General features: G+C 37.6%; 1 protein-coding gene and 1 long non-coding RNA gene across 2 annotated transcripts in view; one reads left to right on the top strand and one right to left on the bottom strand.

Moving 5' to 3' along the window:
* Positions 1-14,691, top strand: part of LOC133541088 (uncharacterized) — a 131,231-nt gene that overhangs the window by 111,268 nt on the left and 5,272 nt on the right. Inside the window, exon 4 of the long non-coding RNA XR_009803790.1 lies at positions 13,749-13,873. This is a non-coding gene — a long non-coding RNA (uncharacterized LOC133541088). The remainder of the gene's footprint in view (positions 1-13,748; positions 13,874-14,691) is intronic.
* Positions 13,422-14,691, bottom strand: part of nags (N-acetylglutamate synthase) — a 76,092-nt gene continuing 74,822 nt past the window's right edge. Inside the window, exons 9-10 of the mRNA XM_061884174.1 lie at positions 13,746-13,922; positions 13,422-13,675 (exon numbers count right to left, since the gene is read on the bottom strand). Of these exons, the coding sequence (XP_061740158.1) occupies positions 13,507-13,675; positions 13,746-13,922 (346 nt within the window). The 3' untranslated portion in view covers positions 13,422-13,506. The remainder of the gene's footprint in view (positions 13,676-13,745; positions 13,923-14,691) is intronic.

Here is a 14,691-nt window from a genome sequence, read left to right as displayed (position 1 = left end):
AAAACCACAGTCAGTGACTACAGTTGGTCGCTACATCTGCAAGTGCAAGTTAAAACTCTACTATGCAAAGCAAAACCTATTTATCAACAACACCAAGGAACTCCACTGGTTTCGCTGGGCCTGAGCTCATCTAAGATGGACTGATGCAAAGTGGAAAAGTGTTCTGTGGTCTGACGAGTCCACATTTCAAATTATATTTGGAAACTGTGGACGTGGTGTCCTCCGGAACAAAGAGGAAAATAACCATCCATCCTGAAGTTCAAAAGCCAACATGGGGGTGTATTAGTGCCCAAGGCATGGGTAACTTGCACATCTGTGAAGGCACCATTAATGCTGAATGGTCCATACAGGTTTTGGAGCAACATATGTTGTCATCCAAGCAACGTTATCATGGACGCCCCTGCTTATTTCAGCAAGACAATGCCAAACCATGTGTTACAACAGCGTGGTTTCGTAGTAAAAGAGTGCGGGTACTTTCCTGGCCCGCCTGCAGTCCACACCTGTCTCCCATCGAAAATGGGTGGCGCATTATGAAGCGCAAAATACGACAGCTGAAACCCCGGACTGTTGAACGACTGAAGCTCTACATAAAACAAGAATGGGAAAGAATTCCACTTTCAAAGCTTCAACAATTAGTTTCTTCAGTTCCCAAACGTTTATTGGGTGTTAAAAGAAAAGCTGATGTAACACAGTGGTGAACATGCCCTTTCCCAACTACTTTGGCACATGTTGCAGCCATGAAATTCTAAGTTAATTATTATTTGCAAAAACAAATAAAGTTTATGAGTTTGAACATCAAATATCTTGTCTTTGTAGTGCATTCAACTGAATATGGGTTGAAAAGGATTTGCAAATCATTGTATTGCGTTCATATTTACATCTAACACAATTTCCCAACTCATATAGAAACAGGGTTTCTAATTGCAGGTTCCCTGCATGTGCACTTCCCAGTTGCACTCTTTCCTGTAGACATTAAAGTCATCTTTACCTGCGCTACGCCTGGCATCTCTGCATCCTGGAGTTCAAGACCAAGAGAATCTAACAGAAAGGCATGATTTAAATGATTCTCTGACCGGACTGTGTTAAAATGAGTCAACGATATATGTATTTTTTTTTTACATTTGCGCCTGCAGCTCAGGTTTTGATAGCAAAAACAAGTAAAAATGTAAGAAAAAGGGCAAACAGATATAATGTAAATAGAAAAAGCTGACCATTTGATTCTAATAACTAATAATAATACAATTTGTCAATTAAAACAAATCCGACAAAGTTTTGATGTATAATGTATTTTAATGGTATTTATATTATTTTAATTAAACAAGTACCAAAATGGCCTCTGCATATTTGGACTTTTAAAAGTTTGAACATCCTTGAGTTATTTGTATTACATTTTTCTTTTATTTTTTCTAATTACATTACGTCGTTTTGTTTTTTTTTTCTTACATTTTTAATGTGTATTCGTGCCAACAAAACTGGGGCTGCAGCCTGACTTTGGACACCACTGAAATAAACGCACCAGACTGCAGTGTCTTCTTTGGCATTGTAAATCTAGAATTTACTTTTACCAACTCAGAGGCAATGCAGCGGCTCACCAGCTCAGTATGTCAATGTAGCTGCTTATTAAGATAGTTGGCTCTCTGTGATTACAGCACAGCTAAAAGTAGTTCCTTGGCGTTAGCACTTATAATACCAATATCGCTAATACTTGGTTAATATGAAGGTTACGACATGTAAAAAGAGTATTGTTGGTTGTTTTTGGATGTTTTAGTGGGCTTTATGGGCACATGAATTTGATGAGTATAAGCTGCATTGTTAGCCACCTCTTACTTGCCATATTTCATAATTTAGATTACATTAAAAAAAGAAAAACATGTGTTCTTGTCTTACATAAGTATTGTGCTGCTGAAGCAAATCCGTTTTTTGGAATTTTGGCATAAGGGTCCCCCCTTACGACAATTTAGCAAAATAAAGTTTTTCAAAAATATGCATTTTCTGCCATTTTCGGGTTCTGTCGGGACTCCTGATGACGTTTTGAGACATCTCCTACAACTACAGCACCAGTATTGTGTTTCTGAAGCAAAAAACGTTTTTTCAATTTGTTAAACTTTTTTTTAGCGAATTTTTCCCCCCCAAAAATATGCATTTTCTGCAATATTCGGGTTCTGTCGGGACTACTTACGAAATTTTGAGACATATCCTACAGCTGCAGCACCTGTATTGTGCTGCTGAAGTAAATACAGTTTTTGGAATTTTTGCATAAGGGTCCCCTCTTACGACATTTTAGCGAGAAAAAGTTTTTCAAAAATATGCATTTTCTGCCATTTTCGGGTTCTGTCGGGACTCCTGATGACGTTTTGAGACATCTCCTACAACTACAGCACCAGTATTGTGCTGCTGAAGCAAATCCGTTTTTTAAAAATTTTAATACCTTTTTTTAGCGAATTTTTCCCCCCCAAAATATGCATTTTCTGCCATTTTCGGGTTGTATTGGGACTCCTGATGACGTTTTGCAGCCATCTCCTACAGCTACAGCACCAGTATTGTGCTGCTGAAGCAAATCCGTTTTTTGGAATTTTTGCATAAGGGTCCCCCCTTACGACATTTTAGCGAAATAAAGTTTTTCAAAAATATTAATTTTCTAACATTTTCGGGTTCTGTCGGGACTCCTGACGACATTTTGAGACATATCCTACAGCTGCAGCACCTGTATTGTGCTGCTGAAGTAAATACATTTTTTTGAATTTTTGCATAAGGGTCTCCCCCCTTACGACATTTTAGCGAAAAAAAGTTAATCAAAAATATGCATTTTCTGCCATTTTCGGGTTCTGTCGGGACTCCTGACGAAATTTTGAGACATCTCCTACAACTACAGCACCAGTATTGTGCTAATGAAGCAAATCCGTTTTTTTTTTTATTTTAATACCTTTTTTTAGCTAATTTTTTCCCCCAAAAATATGCATTTTCTGCCATTTTCGGGACTCCTGATGACGTTTTGAGACATCTCCTACAGCTACAGCACCAGTATTGAGCTGCTGAAGCAAATCCGTTTTTTGGAATTTTTGCATAAAGGTCCCCCCTTACGACATTTCAACGAAATAAAGTTTTTAAAAAATATGCATTTTCTGCCATTTTCGGGTTCTGTCGGGACTCCTGTTGACGTTTTGAGACATCTCCTACAACTACAGCACCAGTATTGTGTTTCTGAAGCAAATCCGTTATATCAATTTGTAAAACTTTTTTTAAGCGATTTTTTTCCCCCCAAAAATATGCATTTTCTGCCATTTTCGGGTTCTGTAGCGACTCCTGACGACATTTTGAGACATATCCTACAACTGCAGCACCAGTATTGTGCTAATGAAGCAAATCCGTTTTTAAAAAAATTTAATACCTTTTTTTAGCGAATTTTTTTCCCCAAAAATATGCATTTTCTGCCATTTTCGGGACTCCTGATGACGTTTTGAGACATCTCCTACAGCTACAGCACCAATATTGTGCTGCTGAAGCAAATCCGTTTTTTGGAATTTTTGCATAAGGGTCCCCCCTTATGACATCTTAGCGAAAAAAAGTTAATCAAAAATATGCATTTTCTGCCATTTTCGGGACTCCTGATGACGTTTTGAGACATCTCCTACAGCTACAGCACCAGTATTGTGCTGCTGAAGCAAATCCGTTTTTTGGAATTTTTCCATAAAGGTCCCCCCTTACGACATTTTAACGAAATAAAGTTTTTCAAAAATATGCATTTTCTGCCATTTTCGGGTTCTGTCGGCACTCCTGATGACGTTTTGAGACATCTCCTACAACTACAGCACCAGTATTGTGTTTCTGAAGCAAATCCGTTTTTTCAATTTGTTAAACTTTTTTTTTAAGCAAATTTTTTCCCCCCAAAATATGCATTTTCTGCCATTTTTGGGTTCTGTCGGGACTCCTGATGACGTTTTGAGACATCTCCTAAAACTACAGCACCAGTATTGTGTTTCTGAAGCAAATCCGTTTTATCAATTTGTAAAACTTTTTTTAAGCCATTTTTTTCCCCCAAAAATATGCATTTTCTGCCATTTTCGGGTTCTGTAGCGACTCCTGACGACATTTTGAGACATATCCTACAGCTGCAGCACCAGTATTGTATTAATGAAGCAAATCCGTTTTTTAAAAAATTTAATACCTTTTTTTAGCGAATTTTTTTCCCCAAAAATATGCATTTTCTGCCATTTTCGGGACTCCTGATGACGTTTTGAGACATCTCCTACAGCTACAGCACCAATATTGTGCTGCTGAAGCAAATCCGTTTTTTGGAATTTTTGCATAAGGGTCCCCCCTTATGACATCTTAGCGAAAAAAAGTTAATCAAAAATATGCATTTTCTGCCATTTTCGGGACTCCTGATGACGTTTTGAGACATATCCTACAGCTACAGCACCAGTATTGTGCTGCTGAAGCAAATCCGTTTTTTGGAATTTTTGCATAAGGGTCCCCCCTTACGACATTTTAGCGAGAAAAAGTTTTTCAAAAATAGTGAAGTGAATTATATTTATATAGCGCTTTTTCTCTAGTGACTCAAAGCGCTTTACATAGTGAAACCCAATATCTAAGTTACATTCAAACCAGTGTGGGTGGCACTGGGAGCAGGTGGGTAAAGTGTCTTGCCCAAGGACACAACGGCAGTGACTAGGATGGCAGAAGCGGGAATCGAACCTGCAACCCTCAAGTTGCTGGCACGGCCACTCTACCAACCGAGCTAAACCGCTATGCATTTTCTGACATTTTCGGGTTCTGTCGGGACTCCTGATGACGTTTTGAGACATCGCCTACAACTACAGCACCAGTATTGTGCTAATGAATCAAATCCGTTTTTTAAAAATTTTAATACCTTTTTTTAGCGAATATTTTTTCCCCAAAATATGCATTTTCTGCCATTTTCGGGTTCTGTCGGGACTCCTGATGACGTTTTGAGACATGTCCTACAGCTACAGCACCAGTATTGTGCTGCTGAAGCAAATCTGTTTTTTGGAATTTTTGCATAAGGGTCCACCCTTACGACATTTTAGCGAAATAAAGTTTTTCAAAAATATGCATTTTCTGCAATATTCGGGTTCTGTCGGGACTCCTGACGACATTTTGAGACATATCCTACAGCTGCAGCACCTGTATTGTGCTGCTGAAGTAAATACATTTTTTTTTAATTTTTGCACAAGGGTCCCCCCTTACAACATTTTAGCGAAATAAAGTTTTTCAAAAATATGCATTTTCTGCCATTTTCGGGTTCTGTCGGGGCTCCTGATGACGTTTTGAGACATCTCCTACAACTACAGCATCATCATTGTGTTTCTGAAGCAAATCCGTTTTTTCAATTTGTTAAACTTTTTTTAGCAAATTTTTTCCCCAAAAAAATATGCATTTTCTGCAATATACGGGTTCTGTCGGGACTCCTGACGACATTTTGAGACATCTCCTACAGCTGCAGCACCTGTATTGTGCTGCTGAAGCAAATACATTTTTTGGGATTTTTGCAAAAGGGTCCCCCTGCTTACGACATTTTAGCGAAAAAAAGTTGATCAGAAATATGCATTTTCTGACATTTTCGGGTTCTGTCGGGACTCCTGATGACGTTTTGAGACATCTCCTACAACTACAGCACCAGTATTGTGTTTCTGAAGCAAATCCGTTTTTTCAATTTGTTAAACTTTTTTTAAGCGATTTTTTCCCCCCCAAAAATATGCATTTTCAGCCATTTTCGGGTTGTATTGGGACTCCTGATGACGTTTTGAGACATCTCCTACAACTACAGCACCAGTATTGTGCTAATGAAGCAAATCCGTTTTTTAAAAATGTTAATACTTTTTAGCGATTTTTTTTCTCCAAAAATACGCATTTTCTGCCATTTTCGGGACTCCTGATGACGTTTTGAGACATCTCCTACAGCTACAGCACCAGTATTGTGCTGCTGAACCAAATCCGTTTTTTGGAATTTTTGCATAAGGGTCCCCACTTACGACATTTTAACGAAATAAAGTTTTTCAAAAATATGCATTTTCTGCCATTTTCGGGTTCTGTCGGCACTCCTGTTGACGTTTTGAGACATCTCCTACAACTACAGCACCAGTATTGTGTTTCTGAAGCAAATCCGTTTTTTCAATTTGTTAACTTTTTTTAAGCGATTTTTTCCCCAAAAAAATATGCATTTTCTGCAATATACGGGTTCTGTCGGGACTCCTGACGACATTTTGAGACATCTCCTACAACTACAGCACCAGTATTGTGTTTCTGAAGCAAATCCGTTTTTTCAATTTTTTAAACTTTTTTTAAGCGATTTTTTCCCCCAAAAAAATATGCATTTTCTGCCATTTTCGGGTTCTGTCGGGACTCCTGACAAAATTTTGAGACATCTCCTACAACTACAGCACCAGTATTGTGCTAATGAAGCAAATCCGTTTTTGAAAAATTTTAATACCTTTTTTTTAGCAAAAATTTTTTCCCAAAAATATGCATTTTCTGCCATTTTCGGGACTCCTGATGACGTTTTGAGACATCTCCTACAGCTACAGCACCAGTATTGTGCTGCTGAAGCAAATCCGTTTTTTGGAATTTTTGCATAAAGGTCCCCCCTTACGACATTTTAACGAAATAAAGTTTTTAAAAAATATGCATTTTCTGCCATTTTCGGGTTCTGTCGGGACTCCTGATGACGTTTTGAGACATCTGCTACAACTACAGCACCAGTACTGTGTTTCTGAAGCAAATTCCGTTTTTTAAATTTGTTAAAACTTTTTTTTAGCTAATTTTTTCCCCCAAAAATATGCATTTTCTGCCATTTTCGGGTTCTGTCGGGACTCCTGATGACGTTTTGAGACATCTCCTACAGCTACAGCACCAGTATTGTGCTGCTGAAGCAAATCCGTTTTTTGGAATCTTTGCATAAGAGTCCCCCTTATGACATTTTAGCGAAAAAAAGTTTTTCAAAAATATGCATTTTCTGCCATTTTCGGGTTCTGTCGGGACTCCTGATGACGTTTTGAGACATCTCCTACAACTACAGGACCAGTATCGTGTTTCTGAACTAAATCCGTTTTTTGGATTACGACATTTTAGCGAAATAAGGTTTTTCAAAAATATACATTTTCTGCCATTTTCGGGTTCTGTAGGGACTCCTGATGACGTTTTGAGACATCTCCTACAACTACATTGTGTTTCTGAAGCAAATCCGTTTTTTCAATTTGTTAAACTTTTTTTTAGCAAATTTCCCCCCCCCAAAAATATGCATTTTCTGCAATATTCGGGATCAGTTGGGACTCCTGGCGACATTTTGAGACATATCCTACATCTGCAGCACCTGTATTGTGCTGCTGAAATAAATACAGTTTTTGGAATTTTTGCATAAGGATCCCCCCTTACGACATTTTAGCGAGAAAAAGTTTTTCAAAAATATGCATTTTCTGACATTTTCGGGTTCTGTCGGGACTCCTGATGACGTTTTGAAACATCTCCTACAACTACAGCACCAGTATTGTGCTAATGAAGCAAATCCGTTTTTAAAACATTTTAATACCTTTTTTTAGCGGATTTTTTTTTCCCAAAATATGCATTTTCTGCCATTTTCGGGTTCTGTCGGGACTCCTGACGAAATTTTGAGACAACTCCTACAACTACAGCACCAGTATTGTGCTAATGAAGCAAATCCGTTTTTTTAAAATTTTAATACCTTTTTTTAGCGATTTTTTTCCCCCAAAAATATGCATTTTCTGCCATTTTCGGGACTCCTGATGACGTTTTGAGACATCTCCTACAGCTACAGCACCAGTATTGTGCTGCTGAAGCAAATCCGTTTTTGGGAATTTTTGCATAAAGGTCCCCCCTTACGACATTTTAACGAAATAAAGTTTTTCAAAAATATGCATTTTCTGCCATTTTCGGGTTCTGTCGGCACTCTTGATGACGTTTTGAGACATCTCCTACAACTACAGCACCAGTATTGTGTTTCTGAAGCAAATCCGTTTTTTCAATTTGTTAAACTTTTTTTAAGCGATTTTTTTTCCCCAAAAAAATATGCATTTTCTGCCATTTTCGGGTTCTGTCGGGACTCCTGACGAAATTTTGAGACATCTCCTACAACTACAGCACCAGTATTGTGCTAATGAAGCAAATCCGTTTTTTTTAAATTTTAATACCTTTTTTTAGCGAATTTTTTTTCCCAAAAATATGCATTTTCTGCCATTTTCGGGTTCTGTCGGGACTCCTGACGACGTTTTGAGACATCTCCTACAGCTACAGCACCAGTATTGTGCTAATAAAGCAAATCCGTTTTTTGGAATTTTTGCATAAGGGTCCCTCCACCTTACGACATTTTAGCGAGAAAAAGTTTTTCTAAAATATGCATTTTCTGACATTTTCGGGTTCTGTCGGGACTCCTGATGACGTTTTGAAACATCTCCTACAACTACAACACCAGTATTGTGCTAATGAAGCAAATCCGTTTTTTAAAAATTTTAATACCTTTTTTTAGCAAAATTTTTTTCCCAAAAATATGCATTTTCTGCCATTTTCGGGACTCCTGATGACGTTTTGAGACATCTCCTACAGCTACAGCACCAGTATTGTGCTGCTGAAGCAAATCCGTTTTTTGGAATTTTTGCATAAGGGTATATCCACCCTTACGACATTTTAGCGAAAAAAAGTATTTCAAAAATATGCATTTTCTGCCATTTTCGGGTTCTGTCGGGACTCCTGATGACGTTTTGAGACATCTCCTACAACTACAGGACCAGTATTGTGTTTCTGAAGCAAATCCGTTTTTTGGAATTTTTGCATAAGGGTCCACCCTTACGACATTTTAGCGAAATAAAGTTTTTCAAAAATATGCATTTTCTGCAATATTCGGGTTCTGTCGGGACGCCTGACGACATTTTGAGACATATCCTACAGCTGCAGCACCTGTATTGTGCTGCTGAAGTAAATACATTTTTTTGAATTTTTGCATAAGGGTCTCCCTTATGACATTTTAGCGAAAAAAAGTTTTTCAAAAAAATGCATTTTCTGCCATTTTCGGGTTCTGTCGGGACTCCTGATGATGTTTTGAGACATCTCCTACAACTACAGAACCAGTATTGTGCTAATGAAGCAAATCTGTTCTTTAAAAATTTAAATATCTTTTTTTAAATAATTTTTTTCCCCAAAAATATACATTTTCTGCCATTTTCGAGACTCCTGATGACGTTTTGAAACATCTTCTACAACTACAGCGCCAATATTGTGCTAATGAAGCATATCCGTTTTTTAAAAATGTTAATACCTTTTTTTAGCAAATTTTTTTTCCCAAAAATATGCATTTTCTGCCATTTTCCGGTTCTGTCGGGACTCCTGACGACATTTTGAGACATATCCTACAGCTGCAGCACCTGTATTGTGCTGCTGAAGTAAATACATTGTTTTTAATTTCTGCATAAGGGTCCCCTCTTACGACGTTTTAGCGAATTTTTTTTTTTCAAAAATATGCATTTTCTGCAATTTTTGGGTTCTGTCGGGACTCCTGATGACGTTTTGATACATCTCCTACAACTACAGCACCAGTATTGTGCTAATGAAGCAAATCTGTTTTTTAAAAATTTAAATACCTTTTTTTAGCGAATTTTTTCCCCCCAAAATATACATTTTCTGCCATTTTTGGGACTCCTGATGACGTTTTGAGACATCTTCTACAGCTACAGCACCAGTATTGTGCTGCTGAAGCAAATCCGTTTTTTGGAATCTTTGCATAAGGGTCCCCCTTATGACATTTTAGCGAAAAAAAGTTTTTCAAAAATATGCATTTTCTGCCATTTTCGGGTTCTGTCGGGACTCCTGATGACGTTTTGAGACATCTCCTACAACTACAGGACCAGTATCGTGTTTCTGAACTAAATCCGTTTTTTGGAATTTTTGCATAAGGGTCCACCCTTACGACATTTTAGCGAAATAAGGTTTTTCAAAAATATACATTTTCTGCCATTTTCGGGTTCTGTAGGGACTCCTGATGACGTTTTGAGACATCTTCTACAACTACATTGTGTTTCTGAAGCAAATCCGTTTTTTCAATTTGTTAAACTTTTTTTTTAGCAAATCCCCCCCCCCAAAATATGCATTTTCTGCAATATTCGGGATCAGTTGGGACTCCTGGCGACATTTTGAGACATATCCTACAGCTGCAGCACCTGTATTGTGCTGCTGAAGTAAATACATTTTTTTGAATTTTTGCATAAGGGTCCCCCCTTACGACATTTTAGTGAAAAAAACTTTTTCAAAAATATGCATTTTCTGCCATTTTCGGGTTCTGTCGGGACTCCTGGCGACATTTTGAGACATATCCTACAGCTGCAGCACCTGTATTGTGCTGCTGAAGTAAATACATTTATTTTTTATTTTTGCATAAGGGTCCCCCCTTACGACATTTTAGCGAAAAAAAGTTTTTCAAAAATATGCATTTTCTGCCATTTTCGGGTTCTGTCGGGACTCCTGATGACATTTTGAGACATCGCCTACAACTACAGCACCAGTATTGTGCTAATGAAGCAAATCCGTTTTTTAAAAATTTTAATTCCTTTTTTTTAGCAAAATTTTTTCCCCAAAAATATGCATTTTCTGCAATATTCGGGATCAGTCGGGACTCCTGGCGAAATTTTGAGACATATCCTACAGCTGCAGCACCAGTATTGTGCTAATGAAGCAAATCCGTTTTTTAAAAATTTTAATACCTTTTTTTAGCCAAATTTTTTTCCCGAAAATATGCATTTTCTGACATTTTCGGGTTCTGTCGGGACTCCTGATGACTTTTTGAGACATCTCCTACAACTACAGCACCAGTATTGTGCTAATGAAGCAAATCCGTTTTTTAAAATTTTTAATACCTTTTTTTAGCAATTTTTTTTCCCCCAAAATATGCATTTTCTGCCATTTTCGGGTTCTGTCGGGACTCCTGATGACGTTTTGGGACATCTCCTACAACTACAGCACCAGTATTGTGCTAATGAAGCAAATCCGTTTTTAAAAAATTTAATACCTTTTTTTAGCCAAATTTTTTTCCCGAAAATATGCATTTTCTGACATTTTATGGTTCTCTCGGGACTCCTGATGACGTTTTGAGACATCTCCTACAGCTACAGCACCAGTATTGTGCTGCTGAAGCAAATCCGTTTTTTGGAATTTTTGCATAAAGGTCCCCCCTTACGACATTTTAACGAAATAAAGTTTTTCAAAATTATGCATTTTCTGCCATTTTCGGGTTATGTCGGCACTCCTGATGACGTTTTGAGACATCTACAACTACAGCACCAGTATTGTGTTTCTGAAGCAAATCCGTTTTTTCAATTTGTTAAACTTTTTTCTAGCGAATTTTTCCCCCCAAAAATATGCATTTTCTGCAATATTCGGGTTCTGTCGGGACTCCTGACGACATTTTGAGACATATCCTACAGCTGCAGCACCTGTATTGTGCTGCTGAAGTAAATACATTTTTTTGAATTTTTGCATAAGGGTCCCCCCTTACGACATTTTAGCGAAAAAAAGGTTTTCAAAAATATATGCATTTTCTGCCATTTTCGGGTTCTGTCAGGACTCCTGATGACGTTTTGAGACATCGCCTACAACTACAGCACCAGTATTGTGCTAATGAAGCAAATCCGTTTTTATTTAATTTTAATACCTTTTTTTTAGCAAACATTTTTTTCCAAAAATATGCATTTTCTGCAATATTCGGGATCAGTCGGGACTCCTGGCGACATTTTGAGACATATCCTACAGCTGCAGCACCTGTATTGTGCTGCTGAAGTAAATACATTTTTTTGAATTTTTGCATAAAATATCCCGACATTTTAGCGAAAAAAAGTTTTGCAAAAATATGTATTTTCTGCCGTTTTCGGTTCTGTCGGGACTCCTGATGACGTTTTGGGACATCTCCTACAACTACAGCACCAATATTGTGCTAATGAAGCAGATCCGTTTTTAAAAAATGTAATACCTTTTTTTAGCCAATTTTTTTCCCCGAAAATATGCATTTTCTGACATTTTCGGGTTCTGTCGGGACTCCTGATGACGTTTTGAGACATCTCCTACAGCTGCAGCACCAGTATTGTGCTGCTGAAGTAAACACATTTTTTGGAATTTTTGCAAAAGAGTCCCCCCCTTACGACATTTTAGCGAAAAAAAGCTTTTCAAAAATATGCATTTTCTGACATTTTCGGTCTTCCGTCGGGACTCCTGATGACGTTTTGAGACATCTCCTACAACTACAGCACCAGTATTGTGCTAATAATAACCTAAAAGATGAGGCAGGTTGTCATACCCTCAGTGAGCAGATCATTGCAAAGATGAGTGAGAAGACTATGACTGGTGTGCTCACTGGCAAATTTCCGAGACGTTATATAAAACTGTTACCAAGTTTTGAGCAAATAAATGGCGTGCGTTCAAGTAAAATATAAAAAAAATGATCTTAGATATCATTTTTGACAATCAAATTGCATTTCTGTCCAAAATTTTGGGTCTTTTTTAAGTCAATTTCAATCACGCAGGCAAGTAATATTTTGTGATTAGTGAGTAATCTGATTTGAAAAAAAAAAATCATTTGACAGCACTATTTATTTAGTATAAAAATGAGGATAAATCCTTCTAAAACAGGTTACAAAAGCACCTCTTGGCTACTGAGGTATGACGTATATGTGCAGCGAGTAAACACAGAGAAGGCCTTTTTAAAAATTGATTCTTTAAAAAAAAAAAATAAATTAATACATTGATTTGATTAAATGAATGTGAATAATTTTTTTTCAGCACCCTGAGTTCCGATATCTAAAAAAATGAAACTTTGTGACATTCACTTTGCACAAACTAGTAATTGAAATACTTAGTTATATAAAAGCACTACAAAAAATAAACGTATAAAAAAGCAATTTGCTTGTGTTGTAATTTTGGTGTGTAAATGCACCTTGCTTGCCGTGTAACTGTCATTGGTGCATAACAAGGAATGATGTGTTGTCGTTGGCTAACGGTGTTATGAGGGCTACTGTTTACATGTTACGGTTGACAATAACATTTAAAAAGTGTCAGACTGTGTGCTTCTGTCAGGACATAACATCAATTACAATATGTTTTTTGTGGCAGGTTGCATTCGTCCAGTACTGAAATGAGGCACCCATATCTCATTCTTTTTTCTGGTCTGGTTACGACTGTTTACGTTTGTACCGGTCCTATTATAGAACTGGGCTTGGTACACATTCCTAACTACGAAAAGTAAAATTACAAGTAACGCTTTAGAAACGTGAGGACCACGACAACTAAGCTCAGGATAAAAGTAGAACGTTGAGCTCTAAAAATAGAGAATCATTTATAGCTGTTCAAATTCTCAAGATACTACACTGGGGGACGTTCATGTTTCAGCGTGCTTCATGAAAAAGTCCAAATAACCTTAAAAACAGACTGAGGTTTAATGTGAATAAAAGGAATTCATTCTTACTTGTAGGAAAGTAAGGCGATTACACAGCAGTTTTAGGATGCTTTCAAGTTTTGGCACGGTGTGAGAGTGGGGGCACGGAAGGAGTCACGGAGATTCTTCGCATACTCCACAAGCTCGTATGACTCTCGGATGTCCGTCAGACCGCACCAAAACACGATCCATTCCCCGTTTGCAAAACTGCCATCACAATGCTTGAAGTACCTAAAGAAAATAACACCATGATACTCTGACATAGAACTAATATACCAATGTTGTGTTTGTGTTGCTTTACCAGGGATTAACCTTGTTGGTGGTTTTGGACCTCCAGAAGAGTTTACCCAGATCTTGCCTGATACACTCCAACATGATGTGACCCGTGCCCTGGCCCTGCTCAGTGCTGCTCACCACCAACTTATCAAGGTAGGGCGTGTTCACCACCTCCATGGTGACAATGGCGGCCGCTGAGTAGCTAAACAAAATATGGGATTTTCTGTCTTTAAAAGGGTCCTGTTTTGCTCCGGTTGTATACCTCAATCTGTCCACACACCTCATTAAATATGGAGGTACAGCACTTGGTGCTGATATTGTTTCAAAGTAGCACATCTAACCAACTGAATTAATAATTGTGTTGCAAAGAACACGAGTAGTCCACGTGTTAAGGCGTTTTGTAACTCTGTACAGAACTTCCATAAATGATTATTATTGTACAAAAAGAAAAAGACAATTACTGTAAACTCCACACTGTAAGTCGCTACATTTTCCTACACTTTGAACCCTGCGGCTTATTACATGGAGCATCTAATTTATGGATTTTTCTTCGCTGACGGCAATAATAATAATAATAATTTCATATAAAAAAAAAACAAGCACAGACACACACAGAGTTTTATTGTGTGTGCTATAGTGCTATCTTTTGGATGAATTCAATCACTGCAGGTGCTGCCGTGTCATTTCAATAATCACTTTTTGTTTTTTTTCCAACCGGAGTGCTGTTCAGTCTTATAGCCAGCCATCCGTAGCGTTTTTACCCGTATGGATCATTCATTTATCACTCCAAGCAACGTTTGTAAGTTTTACAGTAAAACTAAAACTGTTTATACTTACTAAACAGTCCCATGTGTGATGTCTGTAGGAGTGTTTTAATGCTTATTTCTAATGTAATGTAATGTTAGCATTAGCTTGTGTGCTAACATGTTTACTAGTTCCTGTGTTAGTATTATTAACTTAAAGGCCTACTG

The sequence above is a fragment of the Nerophis ophidion genome, linkage group LG23 (genome assembly GCF_033978795.1).
Source record: "Nerophis ophidion isolate RoL-2023_Sa linkage group LG23, RoL_Noph_v1.0, whole genome shotgun sequence".
NCBI lineage: Eukaryota > Metazoa > Chordata > Actinopteri > Syngnathiformes > Syngnathidae > Nerophis > Nerophis ophidion.
This window is presented reverse-complemented; position numbering and strand designations above follow the sequence as displayed.